Here is a 15,951-nt window from a genome sequence, read left to right as displayed (position 1 = left end):
ATTCTGAGGTCAAAATGGGGTGCTTAGCCATAGGACCATGGCTGGGCACCTCGTTCTGACCTCAGCTCAGAGGAAAGTGACCTGTGGTAGATGCGCTGGTTGGCTGAGTGGGATGCCCATGTGGTCAGCTATGTGGCATCAGAACAGAGGGCTCTGCAAACAGGGGAGAGTTAAGGCTGCTCTAAGGCCACAATATTCTGGGCTGCTCAGACAGTGTGGACAGGGTCAAAAACAGGTTGCACTGGCATGTTAAGACAGCCTATTGAGGATTTGTTAACCTCAGGGAGAAACCTTGGCTCCAGCACAAGGAGAAACCAAGCAAGTTCACTTGTTGTGTTTTTGTATTTTGGATAAAATGTCTTTGTGCAAAAGGCTTAATTGGAGCTGTTTGCTCCACAGATTAACTTCTGTGGTGTCCATGCTCTCAATGTTGCTCTAGAGCTTTATCTGTTTATGTTTATAGGATAAATTGATTCAACACTCTCTACAATGCTGTTGTCAAATGATATGCTGGACTGTAGTCATAAATCCAAGGAAGTACAGTGGACCCTTGTTATCCTCTGGGGTTTGGTTCCAAGATCCCTCGTGTATAACAAAATCTGTGTATGCTCAAATCCCATTAAATATAATGACATAGCAATATGGTGTCCCTTATAAAAAATGGAAAATCAAGATTTCATATTTGAAATTTATACTTTTTTTGAATATTTTCAAACCTTGTATGCTTGAATCCATGTATAAAAAATCTGTGTATAAGAAGGGCCGACTGTACTAGTTGTCCCTAGTAGGACTAGGATTTCAATTAGCCAGTGAGGACTCTCCCAAGAAATGTGGAGCTTGGTATGGCTTTAGGTATCAGACTTAATGGTAGGACTGCTTTGTAAAGATAACGTGAAAGCTGTTCTTAAACAGAGTGCACATTCAAGAGCCTGCTGATTCTCTGCCACTGGTATTTCCCTTGTTTACAGTAATAGACATTTTCTGCACAGCTGGCAAGTTATCTTAAGTCACTGTGCTCGCTCCATATCTAATGGCACAGTAATAGGTTCCACTGTCATCTTCTGAAGCATCATTCACATGCAGATATACTTGGTTTTTTGTTGCTTCACGACTGATGCTGATCCGTGACCTTAAGGAAGGGTTGTAATCAATAGACCCTCCACCCCAGTGAACCCCCATCCACTGAAGTGCCTTTCCAGCTGTCTGGTGGACCCAATTCACCCCATAATCAGTAACTGAAAATCCAGATGCTGTGCAAGTCAGACGAAAGGCATTCCCAGGAGTTTTGATGCCTCCTTCGGATTCCACCAGCTGAATCTCGGAGAAAATACCTAAAGTGAAAGAAAATTAATACAGGTTAAAGGAGAATGGAGCTTGAACAAATGTCCAGATGAATTACCTTGGGTCTGTCAATGAAATTGCTTTCTCATACTATAAAAACTCAACAGTAGCTGAATAATTAGCTTTTGCAAGGAGAACCAGAAGTAAACCAAATCTATGAAAGTTTATGCTACAGCTTTTTTCACACAGTTAGTCTCAAAGGTGCTACAAGATCCTTTTGCAAAATGGATATTCCAGACTAAAACAGCTATCTCTTTGAATTCTAGTATGCCCTAGGTTTTCCTTTATTCTTCATTGGGAGCAACCATTTGAACTTACATAGTGGGAAGAAAGTTAGAAAAGCTGTTATGGTCATGTGAGTGATCATGTTTCCTTGGGCAGAAATCTCAGAGAACTTTCTGAATAACCCCCAGGCATCCCAATGAAGTCACAATGCCAATGGAGACAGAATCACCCTTTATAAAGAGAAATGACAGGAAGTAATTTGAATGAGAAATGCTTTTTCATGGACAGTGATGCAAGGGACTATACCACTTTGAACCCATTCAGCACTGCTTCAGATACTACTCTCTTTGCAGAGTGAGATATGAGTTTATGTGCTTTCAAGTCAACCCTGACTAATGGGAACACTGTTGTGTGGCACTACCTGCTTCCCCTTGTGACTGGCTCATGGAGTCTCTGACTTTCACCAGCCATGGCCTGGGCCTTGACAGTCTGCCTTGGACCCCTGGCTGCCCATGCCTCGTACCATGACACTATCTAACTTGTTTCTATTTTTTTCCTTTTCAAAGAGGTTGGCTTTTATTTGTTTTTATTGGGGTCAGGGAAGCAATTCTGTTTGTTGGAAAGTATGGGGGAATTCCACCACTGTGAAAGTTGCATTTGAAATGCATTATACCTGTTAACTGAGTCAAGAACGTTGGCTGAAATCCATCTGGGGACTTTTGTCTTTGTAAACAAACCTATGTCCAGGCAATATTCTTTCACCTACTTCTTGCCCTGTCCATATAATTTAAAATATAGAAATCAGCCTAATCATCTTTGACTTTTTGTGCTGGAAGAAAGGTGAAATATAAAATTAAAAAATGAACTCAATAAGTGGATGGAAATAGGATCTCACCAACATGGAACAGAGTAAAAGTGAATCCATAGTCATCCTTAAGTTCATGGCTGTGCACCCTTGGCAGGTTTCATTCCATAAGCTCCTCCTGGGCACAGCCAGAGAATGTGCCATGGCCAAAATGAGGGCAAAATATACCCCAGCTATTTAAAATAAAAGCTGAAGGTAGCAAGAGGTGCAATTCCAATGGCTTTTCATGGGCTATGGGTTTGAAGTAGTGGCACTCATAACCTCTTTAATCACAAAACTGTTGCCACAGGAGTGTCCCAAGAGCAGTTAAACCTGTTTCTTCTACTAATGTTCCTAGCAATGGATGGGGGTTGTATCAGGGGCTCCAATAAAATAATTATTTCCCCATGAATGCTTTAATTGGCTAAAGTCCTCAGAGGGTACAAACAACTTACCAGTGGGGAACCTTTCCCTCTTTTTCTTTCATTTGCCATGTCATATCAGTGTGGGCTTGCTATGATGGATATCTTACTTGCTCAGCTATCTCCCTGTCCTCTTCCTCACACCCACATGGCTACTAAATAGTCACGTTGTTGGGAGAATCCAAGACAGATTAGCTGAATGAGTCTCATTCATCAATGACTCCAATAGCCACTGATGGGCAATCCTCCTGCTTGCTCCCTTCTCCCCACACCATCCCATTAGTCATCACACGGTTGTGCCAGTGGAAGGGGGCAGGGTGATAGCCAAGCATGGCTTGCCCATCAGCAGCTATGAAAGCTGTCAGTAGGTTATCCTCCTCGCTCCTGCTGGACACACCATTGCTGTGCCAGGTGGCATGGCTGGATAAATGAGACAGGCTTATTCATCAGAGGCCATTGTTGGGGGATTTTACTTGCTGACTTATTCCACCTTCTCCTGCTGTCCTATACCGAGTTGTGTGGGTGGGAGAGGGTGGGGTAAAAGCCTACCAAGTCTCATGTCTCAGGAGTCATGATAGTCACCAAAGGCCAGTTCTCTTAGCATGGCCAATTGTTCTGCTGCCCCTCCACCGCAAGTCACCATGTGGCTGTGCAGAAAGGCCATAAATAGGCAAGTGGAGAAGGGAGACTTTCACCTCCTTGCAAGAATATCACATCACCAAAATGCACAGTTTTCACAGAGTTTTCTGAAGAAAGAAGAAATGTGTTGAAATTACAGTTGTTGCTGTGTGCCTTCAAGTCATTTCAAACTGATGCTGCTCCTAAGGCACACCTGTTGTCTTGGAAAGTTAGTCATGATTTGTAAAGTTGAAGGCTTTCATGGCCAGCATCCATAGTTTTCTGTGGGTTTTTAGGGCTATGTGGCCATGTTCTAGCAGAGTTTCTTTCTGACGTTTCGCCAGCATCTGTGGCTGGCATCTTATAACCAGAAAAACCCACAAAAAACTATTAGTCATGATTTGCAAGCCACCATGGACTTTATGAAGACTCCTCTTGAGTATGACTGTGTTTGAATTCAATTCAAAGTCAGGTGTGTGTTCATTGATCGTTCGAGGAATAAAACAGAAATAGAGAATCTTATCCCATGTCCAGAAACCCTGGTGAGAACAATCTTTTAAGCTCTTTTTTCATTTTCCCTCCAGTTCTCAAATAGACTTAAAGTTTATACACCCACCCACTCAAACCCCAACCAAAATGCTGGGTTTCATTTTTCTCCCTAAGTTCTACCCCATTTTAATCAGTCCTGAGGTGAATACCAGACACCAGCTAATCAGAAAAAAAGATCCTCAGTGGTTACTGAATTCTTCCTCCCTCAGCTCATCCATGGGGTTTTATTTTGGTTAAGAATCTAAGTCCATGCTTAGAAATAGAAAAAAAGGAGAGTTTCAGACCCAGTTTTACAAAGTTATGTTTTATCTCTGAAATGCATATGATTGTTTCACATTATAGTGTTAGACTGGTTGTTTTGAATTTGCAGCAGAACAATAGATCTAATATCAAGAAATAGGTGCATGTGTGAGGTGGAAAGCACTAGGGTTATCCCCCAAGTGGAAAAGGGTTGGCATACCCCCCAAAGTTTGGAAACTACCCTGCTATGTTTCTGGTGGGAAGGGAGGTATCAGCTGTTCAAATAAAGACAATGGGGCCACATGCATAATGTAGGCTGTGATTTCCCAATGTATGATTTAATTGGATGAAGATCTCAAATGGGAATCTGAACATAGTTCCAGTGGACATTTCCCCGTCTTTCCATCAGTCATCCATCCAACCATTCCAAAACTGACCCTCAACACCCAGTGTGTGCATATTCCCAGCCCAACTGATTATTAAAGGAGATCAGACACAATCATATTTCAAAGAGACATATTAAAATTAAAGCTAATTAAATTAGCTTTGGTTAATGTCCCACTGACTTCAATTATTCTGATCTAAGTATGACCAAGTCAGGCTCAAACTCACTAGCCTGGAGATAGTGAGCATGTTTTCTTTCATACTGATGCTGAGATATTCAAAGGGAAATTGTAGCACCTTGGAAACTAATTGTGTGAAAGAAATAGGAGTGTAAATTTTTGGAGACTTGGTTCACTCTATGCATCTGAGGAGGTAGACCAAGTCTACAAAAGTTTATGCTACAATTTCTTTCACACGGTTAGTCCCAAAGGATCCCTTTGCATACTCATCCCTTTGCATACTGATATTCCAGACTAAAACAGCTATGTTTCTGTATTCTACAAATGCTGAGAATACTGGAAAGGATAATTGTCTTCCTTGTAATAATCATTATCATTACCTTTTGAGTAATTGTAGCCCAAGTCTATCAGGAATTCGGGAGAACAGATGTGTCAACCACCCAAGCTTATTGCTATTAAAGTGCAGTGTCTGTAAATATGACTTTCAAAACAACATGTTAGATAGTTTTCTTGGGGGTTTATTGAAGTCAAGCAGGACATGATCAAAATTCTGCCTGAGAACAGTGACTTGAATATTTAAAATTGTTTATTTCCCCCATCCAGCTTTCAGGCTCATTCAAGCTAACTAGAAGGTTGTTTATCTGACATTCTATTTTTCTGTCCAAATAATAGTATGCATACATAGCTGGGGCAGAAACTGCTAGAGATCAGGCAGCTGCCAGAGTAACCTGTTACACACAGTACTTGGGGGCTCAATGAGCATTTGAGAGTCAGTACTCAGTGCCTTAAACCATAAAGGTATTCCAGTAACACAACTATTCCAGCTCTCTGGGAACTAGTTTGGAAGAATCCAAGTGTCTTGTTTGCACTACTGATGTTTTAAGTCTCTCTCCAAATGATTGTTTGCAAGTGTGGCAGGACTTCCAGTTTGCGAAAAGTCAGGCAGATGCCACTATTGCTGCTCCTTTTGCTTCTGAAGCTTCCTCATATTGCTGGCAAGATTTCTAACAATGGATGTGATTGGAAAGCTAAGGTTCACAATGTCTTTCCTGGCATTCCAAATGATATTACTATTGGTGCATTTGTCTCTTTTGTTATTTCTACTTTGAATGACTATCCATTTGACAGAATTCCAGATCCATCTGTACATGGCTAGTAAGTGTCTGTTACATTGTACCAAAGTATATGTTGGCCTAATAGATAATTGTGATTTTATTTGCTCTTGTAATAATGAAGATATGACTGCATTCTTTTAGATCTCTAGAAACCAAGGAGTTTATTGAATTGGCTTTGCTCCCATGATAGATGTGGGATGTAACTTTAAGAAGGTGGATATCACATTTCCCCATTGCCAGGGAATACGCAGCCCATTTGCAACCCAGGCTTCTGCTGCATCGTTTCAGGAACAGGAAAATCCCATTCTTGAAAAGATGCAGGAGGGGCCTGGAGAACCCTGGATTGCAAATGGGCTGCATACTGACAGGGAGATGCAATAAGATTTGATTTCTTAAAGTTACACCACGGGTCAATTGCGGTAGCAAAGCCAATGTGAAAAACTCTTAAATCACAGAATCTCTCGGAAATGTTCTGTAGCAGACTTCTGAGTACTGACAGGCTGTTGGTCTCTGTCAGCCACAACCAGAATGCCCAATGGTCAGCTGTGATGGATATTGTGATTCCACATCTTCTAGAGAACAACAGGTTCAACTACATCTAGAGGGCAATTGCACCATGGCTCCTTATCAAATTAACACCATCTTTTGCTGAGACAGATCTAATATGTCTCCAGACAATTTAGTACATGAGTGAAATTCCTGAACATGGTACCTCTCCTGAAAATGAAGTTTGGTGTATTATAGCTCTTCCTGGAAAGAGAGAAGGTGGAGGAGAAAGAGAGGGAGAGAAAGAGGTAGGCTCATGATCAAACTTTTATATTAAACAAACAGATAAATACAGAGAAAAGCATATCTGCCCACAGAAAATCAACAAGGGAGAAATTCAGATTAAAACCCCACTTCCTAATATGCTACAGTGAAAAGATTAGCAATTTTTCATTGCATTTTTACTGTGTCATATATCAGTCAAGACTGACATGCTTGTTTCCAGTCGATAGTATTACATCTCAGTTACAGGTTTAATGCCATACTTCTGGCAAGAGACTAAAAGAAATGAGCTCCCACCTGTATTATTCCCTTTTACACAAAGGAAAAACAACCATCACCATTTGAGCATGTTGCATTATTTCTTTATAAAGTGATGCAAAGATTCCAAATAATGATGGAATGAACCAGTAATGACCAAAATAATATCTCAAAGGGGAATATTACTTCCCATCAAATGAAAAGTAAAAGGGTTGGAATCAGGCACATACTCAGAGTCCACTGAAATAAGTGAAATGTTACTAATGACTTGCTAAGTCCAACCGATTTCAGGATGTCTTATCTTAATCATGTTTGAATGCAATTCAAGTTGTGTGTACACTGATCAAATGATACAAGAATGCTTTCGAGACTAAAGTGACACTCAGACCACATAAAAATCTCATTGCAGCATTCTGCCTAAATATTTCCAGCAGTATCTCATCTTTCAATTTGCCAGAGAAGAGATTAACAAGAATGGCAACCTGTTATTCAACCACACATTAGGTGAAATCTTTGCTACAACTGTCCACAATGAAATGGGAACATGTTTGGGAACGATGGATGTCCTTTTCACAGGGCACAAGAATCCTCCCAACTATATATGCAATAAGAAGTGGAAGATAATGGCCATCATTGGGGGACTCTCCCCTCACAACACTAAGCAGATGCCTCACATCTTAAATATCTATAAGATGCTACAGGTATGTGTTTTCCTTTGCAATACATTAATAAAATTACAGGGGAAATGTTTTAGTTGTCAGCTTGCCCTCCCTTCGGTGAGGAATGCAAATATGGCTCAGTTCATTCAGCCAAAATTCATTTCAGTCCAGTACATGTTCCTTGTCATGGTGTGCCTTCATGTTTGGGATTTGCCTTTGCCTTCCTCTGAGGCTGAGTGAGACTTCTTCAAGGTTTCCTATTGGGTTTTCATACTCAAGTAGTGATTCGAGCCCTGGTCTCCTGAGGCTGAATACATGCTCCTGGCACATTAAAGGAAGGAAAAGAAGGAAGCACCTTTGGGATAAGGGAATTATGGTAGAGAACTGCCAAGGATGTATCACTGTGTTTTCTTTTTTAATGCCTACAACATCTCCACTCCAAATTGCTTTTTCTAAAGTTAATAAAATCTCTTCATACACTGAACTGAATACTGATTCAAACTATAGGTAAAAGAGATTCCACTTCAACATTAGGAAGAACTTGCTGATGGTAAGAGCTGTGTGATAGTGGAACACATGGCCCCAGAGAGTGTGGAGTCTCCTCTTTGGAGGTTTTGAAACAGGCTGGATGACCATTTGTTGGGAGTGGTTTGATTGTGTTTTCTTGCATGGCAGAGGATTGGACTGAATGGTCCTTGAGGTCTCTTCCAACCCTATGATTCTATAACTGTAGAAACTCTGAGTCCCTGGAAAGTGTCCCAGGAAAGCATTAATATATGTCTTCTAGAAATTTCCAGGCCTCCAAGATTTGGAACTTTCTATGAAAGGATACTGGGTATACTGGCAATTTAGCTCTGATGAAATCCTCCCCAGAAAATGGCCCCAGAATGCTTTTGATCTTAGCAACATTTGATGGAGATGAAATCCAACCAGGTATGGTTTATATCCATACAGAACTTTGTGGTGTGTGTGTGTGTCCTCGGGTCATTGACGGCTAGGTAATATTAATACAAGGTTACATTGGAGGTTATGATACTGGTTGTTGTTGTTGTTATATGATCTATGGGAATCCTAAGGTGAACCTACCATGGCAAGGTGTGTTGGGGGGTGGGTTGTCAGTGTTTTCCTCTGAGACTGAGAGAGTGTGACTTGCCCAAAGTCACCCAATCCATTTCCATGATTGACTGGGTATTCAAACCCTGATCTCCAGAGTCCTGATCCAGTATTCAAATCAAGACACTACCTAAATTGAGCAATAATGGGAGGTTTGTTTGTCACTTCTAAAAAGAACATTCTCCTTCTACTTAGTTGAGTTATGGATCCTTTGACCCTGCACTGAATGACAAATTACAGTTCCCTTCTGTCTATCGAATGATCCCAAGCGAAAGTGCTCTGTATGTTGGAATTATCAAGCTCTTTCAAAATTTTGGATGGACTTGGGTTGGCCTCATTATTTCTGATGACAGTGGAGAACTGTTCCTGAGGAGTCTCATTCCTCAGCTACTCCAGAACAGCATTTGTTTTGCTTTTCAGGAAATTATGCCAACTTTGAAAAAGTATTGGTTTCCAACATTCCAGTTTAATAATAAATTGGCAAGAATAAAGTGGGTCCTCTCATCTTCTGATACGGATGTGATTCTTGTTCATGGGGATGCACGATCTATGGAAGGCTTGAGAATAGTTCTAATTTTCAACGAGTTTAATGAAAAGAAGCCAACACAGAAAGTTTGGGTCATCACAGCTCAGTGGGATTTTACATCTTCATTTTCTGCTGAGGTATTTACCCCCAAATCTTTTAATGGCACTCTGTCATTTACACTGCACACAAAAGAAGTGAAAGGATACGCAGAATTTCTCCACACAATAAATCCAAATAGAAAGAATGATTTTTACACCCCTTTGTTTTGGATTTCCACCTTTGGATGCTCATTACCCCAATATGGTTACTATCTGCCCAATGCAGCCAACTGTACTGGGGAAGAGAAGTTGAGCACCTTGCCTGACACCGTGTTTGAAATAGGAATGTCTGGTCAGATATATAGTATTTATAATGCTGTTTATGCCATCGCACATGCCCTCCATGCTATGTTTTCATCAAGAACTAAATGGGAAGCATTAAGAGATGGTGGCATATGGGACCGTTGGACTGTCCATCCTTGGCAGGTAGGAAAATTCTCTTGTCGATTGCTACTGTAATGATCTGTGCATGGGCTCCAAAATGGTTACAAATGGGGAGGGGGGAAAGCTCCCCATTCACATATTATGTCAATTGAAAAGTTGCAATTTCCCTGGCAACAAGTATGTTAGAGAATCCAGCTTCCTCAAAATGCTTTATAGGCCAGTCACTTCTGTAGGTGGCTCTACACCAGCAGTAACCAAAGCATAAAGGTCTGTCAATTACATTTAGCTCCTCTGCTCTGTCATTTTTAATTTTGATGCTGAGAAGGATCAAAGGAAGCCATTATGATTTCTTGGACTTAATTCCATCATACCATCATAATAAATAAGAAGTGCTAATTGAGCACAGACAGCAGCATATGCTCTCCATGCTCCATTTTCATCCCATTCCAAGTGGAAGGAATGGGGAAGTGGAGGCCCATGGACTCTTCAGAATGTCCACCCTGAAGGAAGAAAAATACTCTCCTCATGTATTGTTGTAATGATCTGGTCTAATGGTCACAGCTTACCCTGTTGTCTGGAATTTTGCAACCTTATTTTGCAGGAAGGAAGTGGGAGAATGTGCCATAGATCAGTTATGTATAGACTAGCTGGAACTGAAAACAATGGGTTGTGAATTTGCACTAAAGTCACTATCTGCTGTTTTTCATTTTCCTGTTTTTGTCCTGCTTACCTCTACTGAGGGCAGCATACCTCTACTGAGGGGAATATACAAAGCAGTAGTCCAGGGTCCAGACAAAGGTCACACAAAACCAGTCAGTCAGTCAGTCACAGCAAAGGGCAGAGGCAAGAGCATAGTCACAAGGCAAGTCCAGAGGTCAGATAACCAGAGCCATGGATCAAAGAGCAAGGAACACAAGAACAACAAGGCTGCAAGACTGATTGTTGGCTGCAAAGGACCTTTGCAGCGGGATGTCTTTTAAAAGGCCTCTGCTTCTCTCAGCTGAAACCTATTGGCTCTCCTCTTGGCTTCTAGCCTGGAAGAACGTGTCAAAGACTCCTTGACCTGTCTTCGCTCCACAGGTCCTAGCACCGATAGCCCAGGGCAATCCATGACAGTTATGTATGTAAGTAGGGAGGCATTAAAGTGGGCCCACTGTATCAGTGGGTTTCTGATCTGCAGATTCATCCATGCATAGGTCACCATGCCTCATATTATTCATTGCTGATAAGTGCACGTGAACGCACGTACATATCACCTCCCATTGAATAATATGAAGCTTGAGTGTCCATGTTTGTTCCCATCCCTGTGGGGTCTGGGAACCGAATCTCCACAGATGGGAATGGTTCACTGTATGTCTATATGAAGTTTATCATACAGGATGGGTGTCCATCACAGACAAGTAAGAAACAACTAGTTGGGCATGCTGTCACAAAATTAAGATATGAAGACCACAAATTCCACAGTATTCAAGGCAACCCATTTCTCCACCACTGCACCAAATTCACTCTCTTTTCTCCTCTCAACTAGCTTCATCCCTTCCTGAAACACATTCATTTCAACAATACTGCTGGAGAGGAAATATTTTTTGATGCGAAGGGACAGTTGACAACTGGATATGACATTATCAACACGATCACTTTCCTCAATCAGTCCATTTGTCAGGTCCATATTGGAAGAATTGACCCTCAGGCTCCTGCAGGGAAAGAGTTCCAGCTCTATGGAAGATCTGTTACATGGAATCCCAGGTTTAATCAGGTGTGAAGAACTAATATTTTACTGACGTTCCCACAGATTTAAAAGTTTAGGGGACTGTGGTTAATCTTATTCTTGAGAATCCATAATTGATAGGGTCCACTGACTACATGGAAGGATGGGCAAATTTGTCACTTCTTCATTTGCCTCACATTTAAATTTTGTGGGTTTGGGGGAAATTTCTCTCAAGAATGAATTAAAATGAAAGTCGCTCCCAGTCCAAGCAGATATACAAATAGAGGATTTAGCAAAAAACCTCTTTGACAGAAATGAATCTTAAAAGGGTGGAACAAATGGCAACATTCATAAGGTGAATATAACTGAATGCAGCAACAAAGGGAGCATTCTAGGGATTAGACATCATTGTGTAATTTTGCAACATTATGGAATCCAACATAATGGAGATTGAAGGAAATTATATAGTATCCTATGAAACCTTTTTTTCCTTATGGATTTTCACAGATGTCTCCCAGTGCCATATGCGTTGAGCATTGCCAGCCTGGAAACAGCAAGACCATTCGGGAAGGAAAACAGATTTGTTGTTATGACTGTCTACCATGCTCTGAAGGAATGATCTCTTACCAGACGGGTAAGCCATGGTTGCCCCATGACATTGTGAAAATAGTTGATCTCTTGGTGGAGTATGTCTGCTCAAATCTCCAATACACATGAGTATTCCTTACTTATGTTATGAATCAAAACTGACTGGCAGCTTAAAGAACAAGCATGTTTCTCAGGCTGCATCTGCAGTGCATAATGCATGCAGTTTGATGCTGTTTTAACTGCCATGGTTCAATGCTACTGAGTTCTGCTATTTGTAATTCTGTGAGACATTAAGCTTCTCTCTTGGATAGCTCTGGTGCCACAACAAACTACAAATCCCAGGATCCCATAGGATGGAGCCATGGCAGTTAAAGTGGTGTCAAAGTACATCCATTCTGCAGTGTGGCAGTGGCCTCAGAAAGGCAGATTCTAATTTAAATCCCAGACAGAAAGAGCAAGGTATGGGTAATTTCTTAATAATAGTGATCTCCTAGAAGTGGTGAGTAGATCAATCCTTATATTAAAATAGATTTCTTCAGAAGTGTGATAGTGACTAAAAAGTATCATTTTGTGATCTGGACACAACAGGGAAAGCATAGTGTCTTTTGATCAGGCATTTAATTCTTCACAGAGTTTCTTCTCAAAGAAAGCAAATTTATCAAGAATGTATTTATCAATTTTACCAAGAATGTATTTATCAAGAATGCAGTTTTTGAAGACTATTTGCAATTTGGAACTTAATTTGGTCAAAATTTTCACATTGTGATGTTACACAGAAAACAAATAATATTTCTATACATCTGTGAACAAAGCAACCACAAGTGAATTTTTCATAGGATAAGCCCCAAACTGCAACGAAACCCATCAGTCCAGGATGCTTTTCATTGGGAAGTCTTGGCACTCAAAATATATATTTATTCAACCATTTTTGAATGCTTTCAAACAGTATTTCCATCCCTACTTTTCCAGATCTCAAGGCATCACAGGAAATGGAAGAAATGTAGAGAATATTTTTTCAGTGATTATATTAGATAAGGAAAAAACTAACAAAATAAACACAAACTGAATTAAGACAGCTAACTCTAACTATAATTGAGTCCCCACTTCCTTAACCTAAGAACAAGCTGCCCATCCGCTTCCGGGCACAGTACAAGGTGTTGGTGATAACCTATAAAGCCCTACATGGCTTGGGCCCAGGATACCTGAAGGACTGCCTCTCTCCATACATTCCGCCCCGCACCCTCAGAACTTCTGGGCAGCAACTATTGAGGGTTCCAGGGGCTAGACTAGCCTCCACAACGAGGAGGTCGTATTCCATCGTCGCCCCGGCCCTCTGGAATACGCTGCCCATAGAGCTCTGCTCGGCCACCTCCCTGGCCCAGTTTAGAAGGGAGTTAAAAACCTTCTTATTTCGATCAGCATTCCCCGAATCAAGCTCCAGCTAGTCTTCCCCCCTTCAATGGCTATGGCAGCTGGCTGATAGGGTTTTAGTCTGGATTTTAATGTGGTTGTGTTGTAATTTTTATTATGTATTGAAATGTATTTGTATTGTTATTATTAGTATGTTGTTCACTGCCCTGATCGTTGGAAGGGCGGTATACAAATAAAATTTTTATTTATTATTATTTATTATTAATGCTCAGCAGGTGTGTATATGTAAATGTGTGTGTATTCTCAATAATGCTAACTTACTTCTGACCTAAAAAATAAACAAAATTTCTTCAAAGCTCAAATTCCAACCATAATATCTCTTTCTTTCTTCTTCAAATAAAGCAAAACTAATGCGCAGTCTTTAAAAAAAAAAACTGTCCAATGATTTTTCTTTGATAGACATTGTCAGTATGTCCATCTCTATCAAGAGTCCATGCTTCTCTGTAAGTTAGTCGGTTTTCCAACACTTTACATACAATAAGCTTGCTGCTATAATCATATAATTCTTTCATTCTACAATTGTGGCTGAATCTTGTTCTGTTGCTTACAAAGATACTTGTAGTTTTTCTTAAAATAAAAATATAATCTCTTGATTTTTTCCAGATGCAGAAAAGTGCAGCCGGTGCCCAGAGGACCAGCGTTCAAATAGGAATCGAGATGCATGCATTCCCAAACCTGTAAACTATATGTCATTTGAAGAACCCTTGGGAATTGTCCTGGCTTCTTTAGTTCTTTTCTTTGCTCTGGTTACTCTTGTGGTCGTGTGGACCTTCATTCGACACAGGCACACTCCCATCCTTAAAGCCAATAACTGGACCCTCACCTGTGTCCTACTCTCCTCTTTACTGCTTTGCTTTCTCTGCTCTTTGCTCTTCATTGGAAAGCCTGGGGTTGTGTCTTGCATTCTCCGGCAAACGTTCTTTGCCATTGTTTTCTCTACTGCTGTTTCTTCAGTCTTGGCAAAAACCTTGACAGTTATCTTGGCCTTCATGGCCACCAAGCCAGGAAATAATGTGAGGAAATACATAGGGAGGAATTTGGCAGTGCAAGTTGTTATTTTTGCATCTCTTATCCAAATTTCAATTTGTGTTGTGTGGCTGGCCATCTCTCCCCCTTTTCCAGAATGGGACATAAACTCCCAGATGGGAGAGATTGTAGTGCAATGCAATGAAGGCTCAGATGTGATGTTCTACATTGTCCTTGGTTACATGGGGCTTTTGGCCTTCATCAGCTTCACTGTTGCCTTCTTTGCCAGGAAGTTGCCTGATACTTTCAATGAAGCCAAGCTGATCACCTTCAGCATGCTGGTCTTTTGCAGTGTTTGGGTGTCCTTTGTCCCCACTTACCTGAGCACCAAAGGGAAATACATGGTGGCTGTGGAGATCTTCTCCATCTTGGCCTCTAGTTCTGCATTGCTGGGTTTCATTTTTCTTCCTAAGTTCTACATTGTTTTAATTAGACCCGAGCTAAACATCAGGGGCCAGCTATTAAGGAAAAAGAAGTCTAATTCTCAGTGACTTCTTCTGGGTTACTTGCTGCTTACTTCTGCTGTGCAGAAGAGATTTCTGCATCCAACCTTTTGGATTCTATATAGGAATTCTATATAAGACTAAACTTGCAACTGCACTTTTACATTCTATATAAGACTATGCTTGCAGCCACACTTTTAGCATGATCTTGGTGTGGAGGAGGCACACATACTGTATGCCTAGAAGAAATGCTGCCTCATGAGACTGACTTTTCATAGGTGGTTTGGGTGGGACTGCTAAGCTTAATCAAACATCGATTTCTCTGCTATGAGAAACCTGCTGAATCCATAAAATAGCAATAAATCTTATTCTGTTTCTTGCTGTTCTGTCAAAACCTTATTTCTCCTCTTCACAATACCTGAATCTCTTTTAGTGTGTTAGTCCTGATAAAGCCCCAACTCTTGTGTTCCCAAGAGATACAAAATACAATTTGTTGAAATAACAGGAACAATTGTGAAAAGTATTTAAAAAATAAAAACATAGAACAGACCATATGAAAAAAAAATAGTAATAACTATTAAAGTATATCAACTCAACTTTTCTGGACTGCAGGTTCTCTTGGTTTTTGTTTTAATTTTCACTGGCGGGATATAAACCGCCATATAGTACGTATAGGATACGTACTAGGGTTATGAATGGGCAGTGCTTCCGCACCCCCCTAACCCTAGTACGTATCCTATACGTACAAGATGGCGGCGCCCCTTCCACATGGGCGCCGCCATCTTTACGTATCGGATGCTGAGCGTCCGTACGTGTCGCAGCCTTTATGACGTGGCGAGTGCGCCCCTGGCGCCTCGCTACGTCACAAACGCGACTGAAAAAGAAGCTCCATTTTGGAGCTTCTTTTTCGGTCCGCGCGGGAGCCGCGCTGTCTGAAGGCTCTGGCTCCCCCATGGACCTACCGGCGGCGGCGGCAGACCGCCGCAAAGCGGCGGTTTGTACCCCGCCACTATAAAGCATTTGTGGGCTACA

The 15,951-nt window shown here is 41.1% G+C and overlaps 1 protein-coding gene and 1 gene segment (V, D, J or C); one reads left to right on the top strand and one right to left on the bottom strand.

Annotated features, from left to right (window-relative positions):
• Positions 1–1,002: 1,002 nt before the first annotated feature.
• LOC149304176 (Ig heavy chain V region PJ14-like) lies at positions 1,003–2,012 on the bottom strand. The segment is given in 2 exon segments: positions 1,003–1,331; positions 1,988–2,012. Coding segments are annotated over 2 exon segments (354 nt in total).
• A 5,488-nt stretch (positions 2,013–7,500) lies between these two features.
• On the top strand, positions 7,501–14,967 carry LOC149304175 (vomeronasal type-2 receptor 26-like). The gene is made up of 5 exons (XM_089479709.1): positions 7,501–7,644; positions 8,911–9,765; positions 11,252–11,479; positions 11,939–12,065; positions 14,054–14,967. The coding sequence occupies exons 1-5, from the start codon at positions 7,501–7,503 to the stop codon at positions 14,965–14,967; spliced, it is 2,268 nt and encodes a 755-aa protein (XP_089335835.1).
• The last annotated feature ends 984 nt before the right edge of the window (positions 14,968–15,951 follow it).

This window comes from Sceloporus occidentalis, unplaced genomic scaffold (assembly GCF_023333645.1).
Source record: "Sceloporus occidentalis isolate IW3139 unplaced genomic scaffold, rSceOcc1.0.p SCAF_14, whole genome shotgun sequence".
NCBI classification, from domain to species: Eukaryota; Metazoa; Chordata; class Lepidosauria; order Squamata; family Phrynosomatidae; genus Sceloporus; species Sceloporus occidentalis.
Note: the sequence above shows the minus strand (reverse complement) of the source record. Positions and strands in the feature narration are given on the sequence as shown.

Excerpts from the sequence above, each read along its gene's own strand:
- LOC149304175 (XM_089479709.1), top strand. The coding sequence starts at position 7,501 with ATGGATGTCCTTTTCACAGGGCACAAGAATCCTCCCAACTATATATGC. Across the intron at positions 9,766-11,251 it reads GGACTGTCCATCCTTGGCAG|CTTCATCCCTTCCTGAAACA; the intron begins GTAGGAAAATTC and ends CCTCTCAACTAG. Across the intron at positions 11,480-11,938 it reads GGAATCCCAGGTTTAATCAG|ATGTCTCCCAGTGCCATATG; the intron begins GTGTGAAGAACT and ends GGATTTTCACAG.